General features: G+C 37.4%; 1 protein-coding gene across 1 annotated transcript in view; it reads left to right on the forward strand.

Annotated features, from left to right (window-relative positions):
• LOC149217654 (pyruvate kinase 1, cytosolic-like) overlaps nucleotides 1-24,059 on the forward strand; it is a 99,317-nt gene that overhangs the window by 22,286 nt on the left and 52,972 nt on the right. The window contains exons 4-14 of the mRNA XM_089393026.1: nucleotides 4,911-5,066; nucleotides 6,298-6,375; nucleotides 6,478-6,609; nucleotides 9,105-9,185; nucleotides 9,503-9,574; nucleotides 9,778-9,867; nucleotides 13,703-13,847; nucleotides 14,135-14,223; nucleotides 14,493-14,588; nucleotides 14,777-14,844; nucleotides 14,984-15,083. Of these exons, the coding sequence (XP_089249152.1) occupies nucleotides 4,911-5,066; nucleotides 6,298-6,375; nucleotides 6,478-6,609; nucleotides 9,105-9,185; nucleotides 9,503-9,574; nucleotides 9,778-9,867; nucleotides 13,703-13,847; nucleotides 14,135-14,223; nucleotides 14,493-14,588; nucleotides 14,777-14,844; nucleotides 14,984-15,083 (1,107 nt within the window). The remainder of the gene's footprint in view (nucleotides 1-4,910; nucleotides 5,067-6,297; nucleotides 6,376-6,477; nucleotides 6,610-9,104; nucleotides 9,186-9,502; nucleotides 9,575-9,777; nucleotides 9,868-13,702; nucleotides 13,848-14,134; nucleotides 14,224-14,492; nucleotides 14,589-14,776; nucleotides 14,845-14,983; nucleotides 15,084-24,059) is intronic.

Raw genomic sequence — 24,059 nt, forward strand, 5'->3', positions numbered from 1 at the left:
ATGAAAGTGCATTTCCCTAGGAAGTTGTAAGGCATGTTGTTCAAACATACATGATGTCTAGGATTATGGATTGTTATAAGGCTTTGACGAGGCATACATGTAGTGCATTGGAGCATGGAGTCACCAAGTTGTGAAATGGACCACTTGAATAAGTACTAGGGTGGCAGGTCCACTAGTATCCTAGCTTGAAGGGGGGAATGTGACATCTCATGTGAGATGGCTAATGAATGATTGAGACCAGGTTAATCTCCCCTAGTCAAGTTTAAAAGAGGGATTGTTAAGGTGGTTTGGGTAAACTTGTCTAGATCAGGTTACTAGAAGATTTCTAGCTCCAACTTCCTATGATATTATTCTTTAATACAACTTCTCTAGCTCTCGTAATGTGAACAATTTTTTTTAGTTGTAAGTGAAAATTAATTAATATTAACTTCAAAATTTAGAAAAAAAAAATGTATTTTCTTTTAGCTATAAGTAATTTTTTGAAATTTAATAAAATTTTGGTCAAATTTGTCAATATAAATAAAGATTTTTCTGTCCTTATAATGTTGTACCAATTCTAAAAACTGGCATGACCAAAAATTCAACCAAAGACTAAGGTTTTGATTTTAGTAAAACTTGATCCGTCGATTCCACATATGACTGAATTTAGTGATCACTCAGGATTGACTTTGGTTATCAATCAGACGATATGGCTGAAGCGAGGCGTAATAATGAGAAATTGGAACAGTTTTTCGAAACTACAGCAAGAAGTATTAATGAAAAAGAGAGACCATGTTGCCTGTGAATAGAAAGCGCTTATGAAATTGAAGCGTCAATAAAATAGTGCCCCTCACAATTTTAGCTATTTCTCTGATAGTAAACTGTGCTAAAGATCCATAAGTGGTTTTGCATATATTATATGATGATGATGTTGGAATTTTATTTTCTAGGGGAACACGAACATGTGCCACTTTGACTGATATATTATTTTTGACAATCAAGAAGAAAAATCCTCTTACAGACTAGCTACCTTTATGGATAATTAGATGTATAAGTAGCAAAGATTTATGGATAATTAGATGTATAAGTAGCAAATATTTATAGATTAAATGGTTAATAATTAGCATGGATTTATAGATTAAATAGGGGATAAATATGGATAGTTATCAAAATATTTATGTGTCATTTGTAATGATAAGAATTTCTAATATTAGTATAGAAGTAAAAAGTGATAAAAATATTTATGTGACATTTGTAATGATGAGAATTTGTAATATCAATAAATGTTTAATAAAAAAATAGTTTGAAAACTTTTAAATGCATCTGATGACAAAGAATATTCTCAACTTATTAATTTTAGACTATTTGTAATTTTTTTATTTTTTTAAATGAAAATTCTAAAATATACCATATTGGTCTTCCGGTGATTAGGAGTTCTGTTAAGGAATTCTTTAATATAAAGTTACCTGTTCAATTCCTCACTCCTTAATGTGAAATTACCTATTCAATTCCCCACCCTATTATTGAGGTAATATATTCAACATAATAAATATATAATCTTATTAAACTTACTATATATATATATATATACGATATTTATAAACATAACTATACACCAATCCAAATCCATATATATTACAATGTAATTTTAGTCGATTAATGTATCACAATGAAATTTTAATCAATTAATGTATTCTTATGAAATTTCTATTTAGAAAATCTGATAAACATAAACGAAGTTTTTGTAGAAAATAGAAAATTTCTTATTTAATGCTTATGGGTCTCCAGTTCCCATCGATAACCCATGGAAAAAAATATCGTGTATATGTATTATCCAGTAAACTCAGAGGTCCCTCTAGTATGCCTGGAGACATGACAATTACAGTTCATATCAAACATATGATTGGACTTCCAGCTATGATTATTTATAACTTTTAAAGGAGTATACTCAGAGGTCCCTCTTGTATGTATGGAGACATGGCGATTACAGTTCATATCAAATGTGTGATTGGATTCTCAACTATGATTATTTTTTATCATAAGATGGTGCAGTCCTTGCAATACTCATCTCTCCCATATGATGGGTATCCATAGATGCTGCTGCTGGGATTCACATGCTACACAATAGGTATATTCTCCTCCTCCTCTTTCTCCTCCTTTGCAGGACCTACGCTCAACAATCTGCTTTGTAGCCCAATTTCCTTAATTTTTTTGCAAGATACACAGGATCTGTTTCTCCCATAGCAGTTATCTTTCCCTCCTTGTTGACTTCAATAGAGTCCACTGAAACAGAGCACTCGCAACATTAGTAAAGGAGTATGAAACATCAAAACTCTAGTAAATCGATGGAAAATATTTTGCCTATATATGCAATAAAGGTAATGATTATTCGTGCCTCCAGACCCTACAACAGCCTTCATGGCCCTCATTTTGCTTTTCTCATCAACACCATCTTCTGTACATCCAATTAACTGTTAAAACATCTCTAAATAATTCTTCAGTCATTCCCAAGAAACAGTACAAGATTAATAAAATGGACAATACATATATACCTTCGACATCTTGATAGTTGTTGAAGAAGTTAAAAAACAAAGAAAAAATTAATATCTCAGCGTCCAAGCAGACCAAATTAGATACCAAAGTGGTTGTGATGAGTGCTCAATCAGTTGCACGAAGGAAATAAATAGTTGCAGGTGAGAGAAAAGTCAGACAGCCCGTTGTAGTGAACGATTGTAATAAACTCTGCATGCTACTGGATGACAAAATAAAATAAATGTGAAGGGCCCTACGCTTCACGTGTCTTGATGTAGTCAATAATCTGATTACACAAGGTTTCGATTGCTTTTTTAATTACTATGAGGCCAAGAGTGACATAAAAGAATGGAAAAAAGCAGTGAAAATATCTTGAAGAGTGACATAAAAAAATGGGAAAAAGTAGTAAAAATATCTTGCCATGCCACGGAGCGCACAGCAGAAATCGGAGGTGAAAAGAAGGCAACTCAACCAATATTTGGAAAAAGCAGTCACACTTCAAATCAACGGTTGAAAGTGTCTCACCTGATCGAACGGAGCAGGGTAAAAGTGTTGACGATTGTTGATGCATAGGAAGGCCTATCGGCCTGATTATGATTTTCTTTTATTTAAGAAGTTATTCTTAATTTTATTAATAATAAAAAATTACAATATAACAAATTGAATTTTATTATTTTTGTTACTTTTAACTTTTTACCGACACTACAACATCTTCCATATGGGGCTTTATATTACTTTTAGCCTTTTATTATTATTTATTTGAGGCCACATGAGCTGACATGTAAATGTTTACAAATCCTTTGTCTTATAAATTGAATATATTAATATAAATTCAAGATATTGAGCCGACATGTAAAATTGTTTACAACCTTACATTACACCTACACATCTCCCTTATACTGGGCTGTAGAATCTCGGCACAAAAATTTCCTGTATACCTGAGCCAAGGGTCTTTTCCATTTTTTACTTGTTTCCTTTTCCAGTTCTCCAGTCCATCCAATTGCCTATCAAGGGAAAAGCTCTTACCATAGCCTTTATATTTGAATGTGTATATAAATTTTGGCGCATACAGTGATACAATAGTGCCAACAGATGGTAGAGGTCGGCACAATTATCATTGGGCTTTTATCTCCCCATGTTAAAGGATAATACGGATGTCGCCCTGGACAATTTTATAACCTGTTTTAGAGTGAATAAAGTTGAATGTTGGAAATACTAAGAGGGGGGGTGAATCAGTATTTCACTTCTTTTAATTAATTCTGTACTTACAGAGCATTAACTATCATAAGCATTAGATCAAAAGACAAATCAACACCACATCACATGAACAATACACAAGAAATTTTATGTGGAAACCCAATTCCGGAGAAAACCACAGAATGCTTTCTAATATATAAAAGAGTACAATAATTTACTGGCTCCAACTGAAGGGAAGCACCAACTCTCTAGTACTCAGATAGAAAGCATTTAGTTTTATCAGGGAGCCCCAACTTCTTGAAAGGATGCTCTAACACCCTGATTTTACCTGCTCCAACTGGAAGGATGCTCCAACACCTTGCTATCATCAATCTGCTGCCCTAGCACCACCCTGCCACCTGGAAGTGTTCTATGCAGACCTCAACTAAAGGGAAAATCTGAAGCAAACAGTGGCAGAGGAGGCACACCTTTTAACAACAAACTTAATTTGATCTTCTATTTTCCATGAAGATCTGAGGTATGTTGTGCCAGAATCTTGTCTTTGTAATGGGTGGGTCATATATTGCTAAGTTTACTGTTGTTCATGGTAGGTTGCACTTTTAAGCTTTGGGATTGCTTAAGGCTTTTTATATTTTAGTACTCATTGTTTCCCAATGTTACCAGTTTCATTTATTAAATTTTCTAATTTGATATTTTATTGAGAGTGTGAAAGTCTAGTGGCCTTGTAACAAAATACCTATCCTCAACAAATTTATTCTTTTTGTTATGTTTAATCTATCTATCTATATATGCGCACGTGTGTCTGTGTGGAGCGAATGGCAGAGATGCAAAATTAGAGGTATGCCCCCTTAAAACGTAATGAGTGTTGGGCATCCATCTTCTAATCAAGAAGTGGGATACTGTGTCACACTCTATGGCAGCTGCCACCTGGTCTGCTTAAGTGGCCATGGTGTCTCTGTTAAACTTGTCAGTTCTTGGGAGGAATTGAACCCTGATTGGTGATATATTGGCATATATTGCCACCCATGATTGATCAAGAAGTCCCATGTGATGTGTGACCATGCTAGTGACTTGATAACACACAGTTTTCTTTATAGTTCTGGCAAATATTGAAGTTGAAGTAAATTTTCATCTGTTTTCTTCATACTTACATCCATTTCTTTGCTCATAGTATGTGTGCAATTAATCGTGTGCATCTTCAGGTCATGCTGGATACACTGGGTCCGGAGTTGCAGGTTTTCAATAAGAATGGGACACCTATTGAACTGGAGGCTAATGCTTTTGTGACTTTGACCCCAGATTCTAGCAGAGAAGCCTCATCAGAACTTTTACCAATAAACTATGCAGGACTTGCCCAGGTACAAAATATTTTAGTAGCCTTTCTACTTTTTGTTCACGACAGATTGAATGCTTGCTTTTGCACTCCTACTATGTACCTGTACTGGATGTTCTCTTTTAGCTCCATTGATATACTTTTCTGGTCATTTGTTGGAGTCTTGGACACAAATAAAATTATCTTATCTTATTTTGTCTCAGTGAATGTAAGTTTTTTGATTCATGAAACTATGCTTAACCATGTTTTGCTTGTTTTATTAATAGCGTTCTGAAGTGATCACTATTTCTACAGACAGACATTTCAACTAAATTGCCACTGATCTAAAGCATGGTCAGTTCACCTTATGGTGAGCTGATGTGTTATTGGCACCCCTTTCTTGCATCGATTTGGCATATTATGGAAATAAGATGATAGTCTTCGTTGTAAAGTCTTCTTAAATACATGTCTATCAGATCTGTGATCTACTTAGAACATCAAGGTGACGGATGGTCTCCACTAATTTGTATAAATGGGAAGTTGATCTGTATTTTTAAATACTTTGACTATCATTCTTCTCTCTCTCTCTCTCTCTCTCTCTATATATATATATATATATCATGCTGGTAAGACCCATGTCATAATTTTCCCCGGTATTCAGTGTGACTGACTATCGTATATGATTATGTTGCAAGTTGTAGCATTTTGATGAGATTTATTTCTCCATGTAGCCCCTTTTCATGCCACACTCCTCTAAAAGGGGGAATGATGCATTACATATGTTGTATTTAAGTCTTCCCTTGTTAACATCACTTTATACTCTGAAACACCTTTTCAGACACCCTGCAAACATAGCTTTGAAAAACTTTCTCAGATATACCTTGTAAACATAACTGAAAGAGGTACAATAGATCACTTGTTGGAGTATGGGATGTTAAATAAATTATTGCATTCATTAGTGAGGCAATATGCAAATGTTCTTGTTTTATCCTCTTTTATGTCAGTAGCAGATATGTGCAATTATTGGATTTTATTATGATTGTCCATGTCTCTTGTCGCACCACCTCTCTCCTTGTCTTTTGATTTATGCTCTTGTATCTTTAAGAGTTTGAAATCATAAAGAATAAGCTTGTCAACACATATATGTGTAATTTTTCTGCTGGAAAGTAGTGGTTAAATGTTGATGATAGATGCTGGTTTGTGATATCTTATATCTGTGGAAATATGGCTAATGGAATCATGCCTTGTGTGCGTTATTTTTTCTACTGATCCTCTAGGCGGTGAAGCAAGGTGACACGATATTCGTTGGTCAATACCTTTTCACTGGAAGTGAGAGTACTTCTGTGTGGCTGGAGGTAAAATCCATTCATATGTTGAAGGTTGTGAATGTTGATCTTTAAATCATGTTTTTCTTGGACATAAGTTTTACATTAGTTACACTAATGTAATATTTGCAGGTTGCAGAAGTGAAAGGTCAAGATGTGGTTTGTCTTGTGAAAAACACAGCTACACTTGCTGGTTCCTTGTTTACGATGCATGCCTCGCAAGTTCGCATTGATCTACCTACACTGAGTGATTCAGACAAGCATGTATGATACTTCCAGCCTTTTATAATAGTAGGCAACATAGACAAAGTGTCTTGCAATGTGTTAATAGTAGGCAACATAGACAGTTTTTTGTAATGTTTTGCAAAGTAGTATGGTTCAATTCTTGTGTGAATTCCAGTGAAAAAGCCTTAAAAAGTAAGCAGATGAATCAAGTCATCTATATGGAAGACCTACGTTAGCATGACTTGACATTGACAGCAAGTCAATTGCCATTCTGTGCATAACACAGAACCTCTGAAAGAAGGGGTTGCACCTAGTACAAATGTGGATTTTCTTTAAACTGAATGATGCAGACAAGCATGTAATATGCTTTCTACACTGAGTGACGTAGCCATTGGCCAAGCATGTAAGATACATCCAGCTTTGTTAATAGTAGGCAACATAGACAAAGTGTCTTGCAAGGTTTTGCAAAGTAGTAGTATGGTTCGATTCTTCTGTGAATTTCCAGTGAAGAACCTTAAAAAGTAAGCAGATGGATCAAACCATTTATATGGAAAACCTAAGTAAACATCATTCGATAGAAAGTCAATTGCCATTCTGTTTTTAACTCACTTTTTTCAAAGAAAGGGCTGCACCTAGTACAAATGTGATTTTTTCTTTAAACTGAAGTTTCTTCGAAGTTCAGAATATATAAAGTTGTATATTTCATTCAATCAATATTAAATTTCTTAGGCAGTTCAATCTGATTTTCATTATATTACTGGATCCTTTCCTCCTTGATGGATACTTCCAGATAAGTATGAGATCCAGATCCTTCTAGAGCATGTTTTGTATCTGCATCCATCAGGAATATGGCATGGATCTATATTACCCCACTAAAAAAAAGATTTAAAAATAAAAATGGTCTTATGCTGTTCTGTGTAGGATGGCAGTTTGAATTCTTATGAAATTACTTTAAAAAATCGAGCAGCAATTGTGTGATTTTTAAGCTCCAGTAATATTTTGCAACCTCAGTTTTCTGCATATCTACAAATACACCATATCTAGGTCAGTTTAGCTAGTTTTTTTTTTTCAATCAATCTTTAGAAGAAATTATATGCTGTAGAGTTTCTATGCATTTGTGAGTGGTTGTTTAGTTCTACCTTGTTAATTTTAGATAACAATGGTATGTTCTATGCTTGCAACAATTTCTTCAATGTACTTTTATTAGCCCAATGATAATTTCCACTTATTTTCCAATAGCAATCACATAAACCATTAATCTCATTGACAGTAACTGTAGATAGAACATAAACAGTAAATTGCAGAAGACAAGTCAAGACAAGAGAATACCAATATTTGGCGAATGCCAGGGAAAAACCCCAAGATGGGGAAAACCCTTTGATCAATTCTTCTTATTATTATATCAAATGTTCAGCAGAGAGAGAGAGTACAATAAAGTCAAAATTGACTTGCCAATAGATGATCAAAACCACTGTCCAAAACAGCCCTGTCAAGTCTGCGATCCTGCCCCCAGTCAACAGCAGTCAAATCAGACCTAACCAGAAAGTCAACGACAGTCAAAGTCTGGTCAAACTTCTCCAAAAGAGCTCGGTCAAAGGAGAGAGGAACTCAGCCTCTCTTGCAGGTCAAAGTCAACCCAAAACAGTCAACGGATCAGCTATCAAACTCAGTCAGCCTGTAGTCAACTTCTGCGGTCAAACAGGCCTGCAGTCAACACAGGTCAAAGTGCTCCTTTTGCCTTGGTTTCTGTGCCCAAAAACTCGGCCTGCCCAAACAGAAATTCTCCCAGAAAAATTGCAGTCAAAGGAGGTCAAATAGCCCTTGGTCAACGCTGGTCAAACCCTGCAACAGATCTGAAATTTAGCCTCCTGAAATTCGTCCTCCTTTCTGCCACACGTGTGAGAAGATCAGCTGCCCAATGAGGTGTACGAACCAAGTCATTGAGGGTCAAAAGGCACGTTGCTTGGGCTTCATGAAACTACATGATGATGTGGCCAACCTTAACAAATTACACATGTGGGCTTCACTTCAAAAACATATTTCTCCTTGTCCAAATTTAGTTATTTTTAGTTTGATTTTGGTCCTCTCGAAAAGAGGAATTCAATGCAATAATTATCTCCATCAAATGCGCTGTCCAAAGTGGAATTTGGCCCTAGTTGCTAATTTTAACATTGTAGCTCTAGCTTAGGGTGGCATTCCCCAGTTGAAAACATTGAATTTGGATGGGTCAAGAGATTAGTGCTCGAAGTGATTTTTGTCCATTTTGGTTTGGCTTTTCTTATCATGCTTCTCTTTCAGTTCTCATGACGTAGTATTCATTCTTCATTCCAGCTTGCCATTAACTGTTCATGAAATAGCAATGAGGAAAATGTTTCCATTCTATTTAGGATAAATTGTAATTGAAACAAGTGTAAATTGCAAGGTCCAATAGTAGGTAAGATATATAGGATGGAGCTTTCCTTCTTGTATTGGCATTGTTACTTCTCTCATTTCAAATTAATTGTGATTGTATTTGGCTGTGCCACTGTTCGTAGGTCATTTCAACCTGGGGAGTAAAGAACAACATTGACTTTATTTCATTGTCATATACTCGCCATGCAGAAGATGTTAGACAAGTAAGTTTTTGTTTGCTTTTCGGACCTTTTTATAGTTCTTTGAAATTATGGACCTGGTCAACATTAGTATCTGAAAATGCTGTTAAGAAAATTAATAGCCCTTTTTTTTAGTGATTCATATAGTGAGCTTCCTTTATGGTGTCTGGGAAGTTGTCTCAAATCAAGAAGAATATGACTGGTTTTCCTTTCCCTTTATGTATTTTGTTAGTGAATGATCCTTATTAATATCACCAGAGCAAGTGCTGTAAATTTGTCAGTTTGGAATATATTTTGGTAAAGGAATTCAAATTTTTGGTGCTCTATATAACATCCTGCAGACTCGTGCTTATCTTTCTAAGCTTGGTGAGCTTCACCAGACACAGATATTTGCTAAGATTGAGACCATAGAGGTAAGTTGATTGCTGAATAAATATAGTAATTACATATTTATTTGTTGTAAAAGCAAAGAGGTTATTTAAAAGGTATTTGGAGTTGCTTTTTGATTTGAGCTGTATCTTTTATTGTCTATTTTTATTTTTGAGCAAACTTTTCCACAAGATGCATGCAATAAAAAAATGTATGGATTGGTATTTACTTGTCTGAGTTGTCTCAGGGTTTAAAACACTTCGACGAGATTTTGCAAGAAGCAGACGGTATTATTCTTTCTCGTGGAAATTTGGGGATCGATCTTCCACCAGAGAAGGTGATATATTTCTGCTCATGTTTCTTGGGGTTTACAATTTTATAGTCTTGATTATATTTTTTCGTGCTTCTTCATTTTCTATTGAGTGTGCAAGATAGATGCATAAATGTTCCTACTTTGCTAATGCTAACTGTTAGTCTTGCCTGCGTGCTTGAACCTTACAATGCTATTATATTTGCTCTTAATCTTTGCTTGTCTAGAATATGATAAATTATTAAGTTTAGAGCGCTACACGCACATTAGTCCTTTCAGATTTTATACAAGTGAGACTTCCAAAGGTTTTAGAGATTTTAATATTTATATGTATGATGTTCTGTATTGTGTTCAGACTTGGGAGCTTGTGGGTACTGCATTTTGATAGTGAGAGTTTGACTACAAACTTTGAGAGGTTGTCAATGCTGCATCTCAGCTATGGGAGGTGTTTTAACTTGTTATCATTTTGGGCACATGGTTTTGCTTATGTAAGCTGGTTTTGGGACTCTGGATGCTATCTTTTGCCTGTAGACAGTGTGCACAGTTTATTTTGCATATGTGAGCTGCATTTCTACTGTAGGAGCTGTGGTTATTGTATCGGGAACTTTATCTGTCTTTAGTCAATGTGTGTCTATGTGTATGCATATATGTGTATGTTTATAACTTTATATATGTATGTATGCATGTAGTATATTAATGTGTTCTGCCACCATTATCCCACAACCTATGTTACATGAAACTTCAAAGAACCCGGCATTTCGGGCCGTACCCGTACCCGAAACTTGGCCGAAACTCGACTATTATGTAATCATCTATTAGAGTTAATGTAGGCTTGTTTTTCCTTTTAAATTGTCATCTATGGGTCTTATTCCCTTTTTTCTTGCAAGATAATGTGTTATTCACTTATATATATATATATATATATATATATATTTTTATATATACATATATATATATATATATATTTTCATATATGCTGTTTTGGCTGATGTTTCAGCTGGCGTTTCCATTTTTGTGAGGTGATGTTTCTAAACGTACCCGTTTTGGAAACTCCGAAACGTTCTGGCGTTTCGTGCAACTTAGCCCACAGCATTATGCAGCCCCTAATGATATATACGAGGTATCCAAGCTCGTGCTCAGCATTCACCATATCTTTAATCTCAGGCTACCCTGCTTTTCATTCTTGTGCTAGTCTTTTGTTGAAGTGTGTCGAATTCTATCTTCTGGTAGAATAGTACTCCCTTTGCTGAAGATTGATTTGAAGCTCTTGCATACTATTTACTTATGTCTGGTTATGAGTCTTTGATCCTTTCAATGGGGAGAGCTGGAAGCTAAAACTACTATGGGGGATTTGCATGTCTGGCTTATACATGTCACTAATCGCAGTTTCCATCTGCGAAGAGTAGTTACTTCTACTTAATTTTTAGTTATTATGTGTTAATGTTGATGTTCAAGTCTGCGTGTCTTGTATTCCTGGAGTGGGTCATACACTTATCAGGGATTGCATTTAAATACTTTTGCTTTTGGTATGAAGGATACTTTTAAGACCTCCGCAGACAAATCATCACTAGATTATTATCTATGAACCTAGAAAGGAACAAGGTCATTTGAATTATCTCTGCTATTTTGGCTGTGGGTTGTTCTTTATACAGGTTTTGGAAGTGTGATACACCAAGGGCTGCTTTCTCCTGAAAGTTCAAATTCTGCTCCCATCATCTTTGCTTATTTCCCAAATTGCGTTGATGTTTTTTCAGTGTTTTGTATATGAATGGAAGAATTTAGTATTGGCATTTGTCATATGGCTCTACTTTTCATTCCAACCTATAATCTGTAACCTAGAAACTCAAAAAGCATTGATTTTAGGACGCATACAAATAAAATAGCAAATAAAGATGGAGAGAAGATAGAAGATAGTAATTTATTATTGCCCTGCTTCAAATACATCTCTCTAACACATTGTAAATCACCATACATAACATTTTTTAACATTCCTAGTATGTTATGATGCTTTAACCACTTGACCTTTACATATGATTTTATATTATATTTGGTCACATGTCATATTGCTTAAACATTAAAATTTACACATCAACATGTGTGCTTATCATAGTTTTAAAAACTGGAACCAGCCACCTATCTAACTGGGGATTTGAACCGGAACCAGATCAAACTGGATTCAATAAATCAAATATGAATAAAATACATAAAATAATTAACTTTTAATGAAAAAATTATTTTTAAATTTCAAACCATTAGAGACAAAATATGCAAAGTTTGCGCATCTATATACCATGTAAGGGTGAATATATCAAAATGGCACTGAGTGCAATACATATCAACAACAGAATGCATAATCAATGAGGCTTTAAGTGCCTCTAGAGTCCAAAAACAATGCTACAAGTTACTGGACCACTGGCCTACTACAAATCACTGATCAATATGATCACTCATCAAACTCATCATTGATTCACCACTACTAGAAATGGGATCATCAACAAGAGCTACATAAATATCATCTAGCTCAAGCTTCAAAGTCTTTAGACTTGGATTGCCTTGCCCAACCTTATAATATGGTAGAAATTGAAAAGGTTTAATATGCCTAACCAATGATTTTGGTTTGAGTGAAGGGTTCATCTCTTCAACCTTCTAATATGGTAGAAAAAACTTAGTATGCCTAACAAATTATTTTGCTTTGAGTGAAGGGTACATTTTTGTTAAGGCCATGGTAGAGGAGTTCAACAATCAATACCACCAACATCAAGGTACATAAAGGGCTTTGTGCTATTGATCAAATGCCAATCCCATACCCTCACACATGCAAAATCAAATTGAAACATTACAATCCTCCAAATCGTGAAATCTTTCAAGTTTTTTGGATTTTGAGTGAGATCTAATTCTAGTTTCTCCATATGAAATCCAATGAGGTTGGAACCACTCTCAAACATCTTGAGCCAATTCATGGTAATGTTAAAAATTTAAGTAAAACCATTGATTGCTAGCATTGCTAGGGTTGAGTTAGGTTTTTGCTTAGGTTTAGGTTTAGGGTTTTTTGCTTAGGTTTAGGGTTTAGGGGGGTTGTTTTGGAAGGAAAACAACCCCGGTTTTCCTCCAAAACCACCTGGAAAACTGCCATTGTTGGTCCTGAACTCTCCCACAAATTTGATATCTAACCGGGCCGGTTAGGTACCTAACTGGTACAAACCGGCCCTCCAACTGGGTTTTTCTACCGGTTTGTTACCGTGGCCTATCTTACTGGCCGGTTTGACCGGTTTCCGGTTCAGACGGCTGTTTTTTTAAACTATGGTGCTTATACACACATATTCACGTGTTTTCATTATATCTCAATAGCCCCCATCAACAGACAAAACACTTTAATCACCTAATCTTGATCTAAATTCATTTAGTTTACAACTCTTTGACTTGCATTTAGTACATATGACTGATGTACCTTAATAAAGGAATACATAGGTATGCTAATATTTTTTAAAAACAATGGAAGCAACTAGAAATGCAACATAAAACTCTAAAAGAACATGCATTTGCACCTGTTACAAACAAATGGGATATTTAGAGTGAATCTTTAGTCATAGTGATAATGTAGAAGAAATGGTTAAAAATCCTATTGTTGCCTGAAATTTGAATGCAGAAACTTGTAGCTTGCATGCAACGTTAATTGCTTCTTGGAGAATATAGGAAACAGAAATAACTTAATTTTAGCATAACATTCCGAAATTTCAAATTTAAGTAGGACATGTGAAACTGAAATATAACTTCAGTCAGTCAGAAAATTTGTAACATCAACAAATTGAACTGTTCTAGGATAGACTAGGATGTTCCTAAACGACCTCTATTTGCATCTCAGGTATTTTTATTTCAGAAAGCTGCTGTTTACAAGTGTAACATGGCTGGAAAACCTTCTATTATCACTCGTGTGGTTGACAGTATGACTGATAATCTAAGGCCAACTCGTGCTGAAGCAACTGATGTGGCAAATGCTGTTCTTGATGGTAAGTATGGTTAAATGCAAGTTTTCCCAAGACTTTTATACATATAGAGAACTATTTGAATAAAATTTTAAGATTTTATTCAGTTAGATATTTTTATTGTTTTAGGTTTCTATTCACGTACGTTGTCTTTGATATGACATTCAACTGGCAAAAAATTGCAAAATCTTGTGTTGGGAATCCAGTTTACTGTATTTTGGTCTATATATGGTTGAATTTAAGTCAGTGACAACTGTGGCAAATTTCCAGTCTTGCATTTCCTGATTAGTCCATGCACTTCATTGTCACAGGCACAGATGGAATACTGCTAGGGGCAGAAACTCTTCGGGGTTTATACCCTGTTGAGACCATATCAATAGTGGGAAAGATCTGTGCAGAAGTAAGTTGCTTTTATCATCAATTGTTAGCTGTTGTATATTGTTCTGGTTAGAATATTTTATCGTTTATAGTTATGCTAAGTTGGCAATTCCAAATGCTTGAAATGGAGCAGAAATGTAATGTATGGCATAAAGAGAGTCGGTATATAGTTTGTGAAATTATAATATTGCTTTCAGCTGACATTTTCTTTCTTCTGTTTTCTGTATGATGTAAAACGTGCTTAAACATCTCATAATGAAAAACTTATGGAACAATATTAATCAACTGCAGGCAGAGAAGGTTCATAACCAAGCTGCTTATTTCAAGAAAACTGTGAAATATGTGGGCGAACCAATGACACATTTGGAATCCATTGCATCATCAGCGGTATGAATGTGCTTTTTGATAGTGAAACTTCCCTTATTAAACTTTCGATAGGAGTGCACCAGGTTTTGTTTGATGAAAATATTGGTGTGGTTGGCTATTTGCTCTATCTTTTAATGATCCACTGCAAGTATATGGAAATTGGTGACAACTCAACCAAAAGCCTCTATGTTAAAATGTTTTACTTGCAGGTACGTGCAGCAATCAAAGTGAAGGCCTCTGTTATAGTTGTTTTCACATCATCTGGACGTGCTGCAAGGTACTCAAAATATTACATGGTCTGGTTGATCAGCATGGAGCTGTGATACAAGTTGGCTGTGATTTCAACATTGTAGTGCTTGCTTTGTGTGTTGGAAGAAATCTTGAATCTATAATTGCTTGTTTTTTGGTTGTTTCAGATTGATAGCAAAATATAGGCCAACTATGCCAGTTTTAGCTGTTGTCATTCCACGGTTGACAACTAATTGGTTAAAATGGAGTTTTACTGGTGCATTTCAGGTATAGTTGAATAACTTCCAACAAAATGTGGGTAGTATATAGTTTCATTTTTTGCTGGTTGATGTGCTCCTTCCTATAGTGAATTCACTCAAGGTTTTAAGCAAATTACTCTTCTTGTTAGCTTTTTGATGCTACTTTATTTAATAATAAATATATTCCCTTACGTACATTGTGATTCATATGATTCATCTACAGTAGCACTTCTGCAAGTCAAACAGGTTTGTATTGCTTGTTCTCTGTATGTCAGTCGTTTTATTTAATTCTTTGACATTTTAGTAATAATTAAATGTTTTATTTTTAACAGGCAAGGAAATATATTTTAATCCCAGTTGCTTCATTTAAATCATAAATGATGAATCAGGACTCTGCATCTAATATATTATATACCATTTCAACTATAAGAAATCTTGCTTTTATTAATAAAAGTGTCATTTCCCCCAAATATTGATACTGTTGCCTGTTGCTTTTTTGCCTAATGGGATAGCTCTGGGTACTTCTGGAACTGATAATGCTAACATAGATATTTCATCAATTGTATCCTACAAACAACACCAAGAACTATCCGACAATTTATGCAATGGAATAAACAGATTATGCCAGAATTTAAGTGAGGACAAGATAGGAGGTATGCTCATGTTATCAAGTAGCTTATATGTTTGCAACATAAATGTGATGCCATGGATTAGAGCTTTGCAGCTGTGCTCTTGACTCTAGTGATGGTAAATTTATACATAAGTTGTACCGATGGGTTAAAAGGAATTGGAAAGTGGGCATGACAGTTGACAAAATAAGAAGCATTAAGGCCTGAGAGTGTATGGTAGGGATAAAATTCTCTTTCAATTAAAAATTTAGTTGAAGACTGACCAGTAATAGTGTGAACTTCATACATGAGGGTGAGGAAAGGGCTTTTATGAGGTGTGCAGTAGAGAGGTTTCTTTGGTGTAGTTTCTCTGGGTTTTGGGCAGTGTTCCACAGGGATGCATCCACCAGGGTGGGGGGTGTAGGTTTTAACCCTGTACGATTAATTGGTGCAAACATATTCTTAATAAAATCAGAAAAGATGTACCGATTCACCATGGTTAAAAAAAATCAGAAAATATGCAATGATGCGCACACATAACACATATTTTACTTCAGAAACCCAAACTGGGAAAACCAAAAAGTTTTTGTTTGTTTGTTCAGTATATCTCTTCTTTACAGTATTACAGTACAATAGGTATGCCCCACAGCATCCATACAGATCTGTTTATCTTGGATTAAAATACAATTGTAGTTCCTTAACTAAATTACAAAACCATGGGCTGAACTGCCATGTGCCACAAAACAGCGAAAAGCGAAAATCGTTTGCTGAAAACCACCAAAACCTGATGCAAAAACTGCACATTTTTTTCAGGGTATTGCTCCCAAACCTGCACTGGGGGGCTTCTGCTCCCATGCAAACCCCCCGAGCAAGGAGGCTTTGTGTAATGTCCCTTCCTAAATGATTTTGGAACAGGATTTATTTCTACATTTTGGGGGCCAATTTTGGTGAAAATGGAGGCCATTTGATTTTTGATAGAAGACTTAGGAGTTAGAGGTAAGTTAATTTTATTTTAGTTTGTTTTGTTAATGATATGTGGGGACCACCCACATAAGAAATACGCACTTCCTAAGCCAATGATTCGAAATGCATGAGAGGGGAGAAAAGGCGGGAAGAAAAGCTCCACGAAAGTTATAAAAGGAAGGCAACACACTTCATTTGGCATTCTTGGCTAATCGAATTTGATTCTGTTGCTCGAAATGTTTAGCCGGGTCACTTGCTGTTTAGCAAGAGTTTTCCAAGCGGAGAACTCACCCTTTCTTCGGGGACTTTCGAGTGCCATCGTAGAGAGGTTTATCCATTATCATCCGGAGGAGATTTGTAGAGAGGTTTCCAGCTTTTATATTCAGTTGGCCCCAACAGTGCGTATTTCTGGAGGACGCAATAGTGGATCTATTGTGGGGCCATTGCAACATTCTTCAGGAGGGCTACTGCTTGGAGAAATTAGGAGAAGAAGACTCAATAGATTTGTTAGCTGTTGGGTGAGTTTGAGTGTTGGAAGTGACAACAATATTCAAGAGTGATTTTGCAGACTCTGTGGCCAGTGCAGAAGAGAGAAACTGGGCATACGTGGGAGATAGAGTTTCAGCCATTGGGGCTATTGCTTGCCGGGAGAAATAAGGGAAGTATTGGTGGAGTTGATTGCTACATTTCAGGAGTATATGGAGAGGATTTTGTTGGTGGTTTGACAGACATTGTGCTTCAACAACTATTGGAAAATGTATGGCTTTTGGGGGCTGATTTTGGAAGGTCAAAACTATGCCAAACTATTTTTGGGTTTTTTTTGAGTTTTTGACAAGGAACTTACAAGTAATTTTGCAGAATTTTCTAAGCACCAGAGTTAGGGTTTTCAGCGATATCTTTGCAATAGATACTGTAGACTTGTTGGGGACTGCGCAGTGCCTTTTGGGGGTCGATTTTGGGAGGTCAAATCAGGCCAAACCATTTCTGGGTTTTTGCCTGAGGAGCCTAGATATAAATTTGCAGAAATTTTCTGAGCACCGAAGGTGGGGTTTTCAGCCATATCTTTGCAGTAGACAGTGCAGAATTGTTGGGAACTGCACGGTGCAGCAGTTGGTTAGTTGATTGTAGCTTTAGGTTGTCATTGCTTCACCTGGGCTTTGCGCATTCCTTCCATATTTTGTACTCTTACACCAGTTTATGATAAAATGGCTCAGCTGCGTCCATATTTTTGATAGTTATGGGCATTTTCTAATTGTTTTGAAATTTCCGTGGTGAAAATTGTTATTTGCTTGCATATCACTATTTTTCCTATTTTGGAACATTACACTTCGTCCCCCCTATGACTCTTTTGAACAAGTGGTTGCCACCCCACTATGAGCCCCCCACTCTGCTCGACACAATATACAACATGTGGAGGTAGCTGTGCAAAAAATATAACACATTGAACATTCTCCCACTTGTTGTTTTCTTAGGAGTACATGATCAACAATCTAGGGCAATAGTGCCCATTGCTTCTCTACACCGATAAAACTTTTCAATGCTCACAAATTTGTAGAAAAATTATATTTATGGTAAAATATGGTCTGCTGGTAGCCCTCGTAGTTTCAAGGTTTTTGGCATGGATGTTTAACTCACAGCCTCAACAACAGTTAGCTGATATAAAAACTTTATGCAATTTTTTTTTGAAACATTATATAGCTACTTCTACTGTTTAACTTTCCAGCCGATATAAAAATTAAACGAGCAAGCACAACCAATTTAAATACACAGTACACAGTGTTTTTGGTCAAACTAGACCTTGGAAAAACCCCACTGCCTCTTGGGGAAAACCAGTTCTGAAAGGAGGTTTTATTTTACCACTGAAAAGTCCTCCTCAATTCTATCTCCTCAGCTCTAAACTTGGGTTAGATTCAACTGATTAGAGCTTCTCATATGCTGCCATCTTCACTTCACCCCAGAAGCCAGTCATACTCATGGCCTCTGTGAACCTGTACTCCCATCATGGACACCATTCACTCTAGCATAAGCCACTCTAGATCCCACGAGATACATCACCACCTGTCCATCCCGGAACAACACGACATATCCTCTGTCATCAATACACGAAACTGATATCAGGTTCCTCCTCAGTCCCGATACATAAAGAACATCCGTCTATTTCAAAGGAGGTAATGACTGCCTCTGAAATGATACTGTCCCCACTCCTGCCGCTCTGACCCTGGTGTCAACTGCAAGTGCCACCTCAGAGTCTACTCCCTCGGTAAGACTTGTAAAGTGCTCCCTCACCCCGGTCATATGGAAAGATACTCTACTATCTATGAACCAGACACTCATGGATGTAGCACTAGTGGCTAAACTCACCACCAGCACAAACTCTGACTCAAACCTCAAGGCAAACTCCTTCACCTTGGCTGATGCTACCACATCCTTCTTCTTCCTCTTCTTCTTGGGACACTTAGAAGCATAGTGACCAATCTCCCCACAAGCAAAGCACTTCACTTTGCTCATGTCCTTCTCGAACTTCTCTTCCTCCTCCTTCTTGACCCCACTAGTGGACCCTTGCTTCTTGTCCTTTGCTGCAAGGTCGACATTCTCCTCCTCACTTGCCCCACCACTTTGGCTGTCCACCTTATCACTCCTCCTAATCTCCTCTTGGATGAAATCATCCCACATCCTCCTGCAATCTGGAAGGTGCTCTCTGGCCACAATGCCATGTATGAATCCATCCCACTTCTCAGTGAATTCATCTAATGCAATCCTGACCAACTGGTTCTCTGGGGTAGCCTCTCCCATGGCAGCCAACCCATCCTTCACCTGTGAGATCTTAGTGAGGACCAAGTATGAGGTCACATTGTCGGTCTTGGTCATCTTGGTGCTGTTTAGCTTCGGCCTCAACACCATTTTCATGTTTTCATTGGAACTCTGGTGTAATGTGACTAGAGACTGCCACATCTTGTAGGCAAATCTCATCCCAGTCACATGAGAGAGTAGGTGGTCTTTGATGCCATTGAGAATGTTTCTCTTTGCTTTTATGTTCTTCTTGTTGAATTCACTCAATTGAAAAAAATCTGTAGGAGGTTGCACAGGGCTCTCCACAATGTTCCATAACTCCAACTCTTCAAACAAGAGTGTCATTCTCTCTTTCCAGGGGCCAAAATTTTCTGCCCCTACCAATCTGCCGTCCACCCTTATACCAGTTGCCATGACCCTCCAACTGACACCAAATCTCAGATCTCTCACAGATCTGTCACTAGGCAGCCTATTCTCCCTCACAACCAACAGTCCTTTGGGTTTCTGACAGAGGTTTTAGGCTGGCATCACACTGTTCTAGCAGAAGTTTGCTTGCTGGTTATTATATTAGCTGATTTCTCCTCAGATCTGAAGGGTCCTTTCTCAGATCTAGAGCTTGGGAAGCTCTGATACCATGTAGAAAATTTATAATTCTGGTAAAATATGGTCTGCTGGTAGCCCTCATACTTTCAAGGTTTTTGGCATGAATGTTTAACCCACAGCCTCAACAACAATTAGCTGATATTAAAACTTATGCAAATTTTTCTTGAAACATTATAGAGTTCTACCATTTAACTTTCCAGCTGATATAAAAATTAAATGAGCAAGCACAACCAATTTAAATACACAGTACACAGTGTTTTTGGTCAAACTAGGCCCTGGAAAAACCCCACTGCCTCTTGGGGAAAACCAGTTCTGAAAGGAGGCTTTTTTTTGCTTGTTTAGAGGAAATTTTGCAACAAAATTTATAAGAGGAGATTGCACTTATCTCATCCCTTTAAGCTGCTTCACAGAGGTTGCTTATACACTAAATTCCTGGTAGTTAGATGCACCTTCAGTCTTCTCTCCTCAGTGAGATACTTGGCCTCTTATCAGCTCCTTAGGATCTGGAATTTTACCACTGAAAAGTCCTCTTCAACTCTAAACTTGGGTTAGGTTCAACTGATTAGAGCTGCTCATATCCTGCCATCTTCACTGAGAATTCGATCCCTGAATCTCTGACTGATAGCAGACACAAAGAAATAACTGAACACTTCACATATTAGGCCCAGGAATCTCAGTTTACAGGCCCAAAAATTGTGCTCAGAGACCCAGAAAATGCAGCCTGAGAATCAAGCTGAGCAATCCCAAAAAATACGCTGAGCTGTTCACAAGAGAATGAGACCTGAAATTTCTGCTGTGTAGTCCTGAAAATTTTGGGATTCCAGTGGCTGAAGGATGAAACCAAATTTCTGCTGCCAGGATGAAGGTGTCACACCTAATACAATCCCAGAATAATCAGCAACAAAAACTCAGACTTCCTCCTTGGGATTCGAGCTCCCTCACAAGCTTAAATCTCTGCCTTCTTGAGATTTGAACTACTGAAGCTCTCTTGTACTCTTTGCTGTTCTATTTCTTCTTGAAGCTTGCTCCTCCCATCTCAAGCTGCTGCCCTCTAGCAGACCCGAGTTCCTCTCCTTTGGACTCCTTCCAAATTGAGCTCCTCTTGCTGCTAGCACTCGTTCTTCTCTTTCCTTTGAGAAGAATAATCCATGAGAATTAGAATAATACTTCCTTTTCTCCTTTTGTCTTTTTGAAAAAGATGGAAACCCTATTCCTGGGATATAATGGCAGAGATTTAATCTCAAGGCATGAGATCAATGGCTAGGATCAATCTCCCACTTGGCCCCTTATACATTGTGGTCCCCTTCTTTTAAAAAAATTTCCTAGTACTTTTAATCAGGGTTGCAGGGAGCCCCCCCGATGCCCCCACTCCCAATTTGTGCTCCGGGCAGGAGTGACTCAGGAGCCTAGTCGGAAGTGTGCTCCCGGCAAAAAACAATGGTCCTCGATTTTGCCGGAGCGTTTTAGGGAGTGGTCGGGAGCGCTTGCTCCTTGACTGCTCTCATATGCTCTGGGAGCGTTTTTTTAGAGGGGGAGTGGTCGGGGAGCGATCACTCCCCCTCTGGAAAAATGCTCCTGGCCGGCGGAAAAAAACGCTGTGCGACCGAGAGGGAGGGTGATGCCGACGACGGAGGGGAGAGCTGAAAGGGAGGGAAATGGGAGAGGAGAGAGAAAAGGGAGGGAAAGGGGAGGGGGAAAGTAAATAGACCCTCTCCCCTCTTATTATTCACTTCATCTATATGAGAGAAAGAGGAGTAAGAGAGTTGGAAGCTTGGAGAGGGGAGCTTGAGGAACTTGCAAGGGGAGATTGGAGCTTGGGATTGAAGGCCAAAGAGGTAGGGTCTACACTTTAATCTAGCATTTTTTTTTTGTTCATTGCTAACTAAATAAATAAATAAAAAAGTTTCTCTATTTCCCATTCCCATTCCTCCATTTTTTTGCAGATTCAAAACTTCAAATTTCAAACATCATGGTTATATGGCTTGGCATTATCTTCTTTTTGGTTCCTTTTTTGGTTATTATGGTGTTGGAGAGGAGGAGGAGGAGGGTTGATCATGAAGAAGAGGATGAAGAAGTGGGTTATAGGGGATTTGATGAAAACCCCAGAGAGGAGTACCTTGGTGAGGAGGAAGAGAGTGAACATGATTCAGCCTGAAAAACTAAACAAGACCAAACTCCATTGTGGAAATAGTTTCTAGGCCTGAAGCAGGGAAAGGGGGCGGAATCACTAAATTTGACTGCCCCCATTGCAACAAAACTTACACAGGTTCATACACCCGTGCCAGAAGGCACCTCTGTGGGAAAAGGCCAGAGGATGAAGATAAAGCAATAGGAATCAAAACTTGTACAAGTGTGTCAACAACAAATAGAGCCAAATACATAAGGGAAGAGGAGGAAGCCCAATACAAATCTAAAAAATCAAAGGGTTTTTTTGAACTAAGTTCACAATCACATCAACATGCACAAAGAACTCCTTCAACATCCTCCCATGGCAGTGGATATGGAGGCACAAGGCCACTAAACATCACTTTAAGGCGTAGAACCATATCAAATTTCCTTAATGAAGAGTGTAGGAATGATGTGGATTCAAAAGTTTATTGGTTTCTCTATGCATGTGGGATACCATTCAATGTTCTTCGCTCACCTTATTGGCATGAAATGGTTTCTGCCATAAATGATGCCCCTAAAGGATACAAGAACCTTGGGTATGACAAGGCTAGAACCATTGGATTTGATCATGAAAAAGCAAAAATATCAGATTATTTGAGTAGAATGACAAATTCTTGGACTGAGCATGGGGTGTCCATTGTATCTGATGGATGGACAAATGTAAAAGGCAAGCCATTTACAAGTGTTCTGGCTGTGTGTGTTAGTGGTGCCATCTTTCTATCAGCATATGCTTACTCAGAGAAGTTCAAGATCGACATCAACTTTGCAAAACCATTACTTGAAACAATTGAACGTATTGGGCCATACAATGACATCCAAGTCATCATTGATAACGCTGCTAATTGTAAGGCAACGAGATTAATTATTGAGGATAAATACCCCAACATATTTTGGTCTGGGTGTTTGGTTCATACAATGAACCTTTTGATGCATGGTATTATTAAGAACAAAAACCAACAATACAACTGGATTGGTGATTTGTACAAGAAAGGCAAACAAATGATAAAATTTATTACAAATCATAGCAATACCCATGGGATTTTCCGCAGTCACTCAAGATTGGAGCTATTGAAGACTGCAAAGACTAGATTTGCTAGCTATTACCTCACCTTCAGACACCTTTTGAAGGTAAGAGAGTCATTGGCTAGTGTGGTATCAAGTTCACATTGGCAGGTATTAAAGGAAAGGGCTACAAATGCAACAAACAAGCAAGGTTTTGAACAGGTGGAGGAGACCCCTCTTGATGGTCAGTTTTGGGCACATGTGATGCAAGTATTGGAACTCACCAAGCCCATTTATCACCTGATTCGTTTTGCTGATATAGATAAACCAATGATTGGGGAGGTTTATGATCAGATGGATACCATGTTGGCGCTGTCAGACCAGGAGGTAACTCAAATGTAATCGTATTATTCATTCAGGTTGTTCATTATTATATACAAGAGGGAGTGACTGTTCAGTTCATCTCCTGATGACTCTCCATTTTCTCTATTGTTTATTTACACTAATTACAGTTGTTCACCCAATCCCTATGATTAGGTGTCAACATCGCCCCCCTTAATCTGAAGGGATGTTGGTTAGTCCAAGCATTGTTTTGAATCTCTCAAGCTTTTCTCTTCCAAGTGCTTTGGTGAAGATGTTTGCAATCTGCTCATTAGTGAACAATGGCGAAGATGGATTGTTTTGGCCTCAACATGATGTCGAGTGAGATGATATTTTGTATTGATGTGCTTCGTTCGATGATGGAACTTTGGGTTCTTGGCCAACTTTATTGCCGAGGTATTGTCAATCATGAGTGGAGTCGATTGTACTTGTTTTACCTGCAAATCTTCTAGAATTTTCCTAAGCCACACAATTTCTTTTGTTGCCTC

The sequence above is a fragment of the Pinus tabuliformis genome, chromosome 1_1 (genome assembly GCF_031772625.1).
Source record: "Pinus tabuliformis cultivar Carrire ecotype Pingquan chromosome 1_1, CPIR1, whole genome shotgun sequence".
Classification (NCBI taxonomy): domain Eukaryota; kingdom Viridiplantae; phylum Streptophyta; class Pinopsida; order Pinales; family Pinaceae; genus Pinus; species Pinus tabuliformis.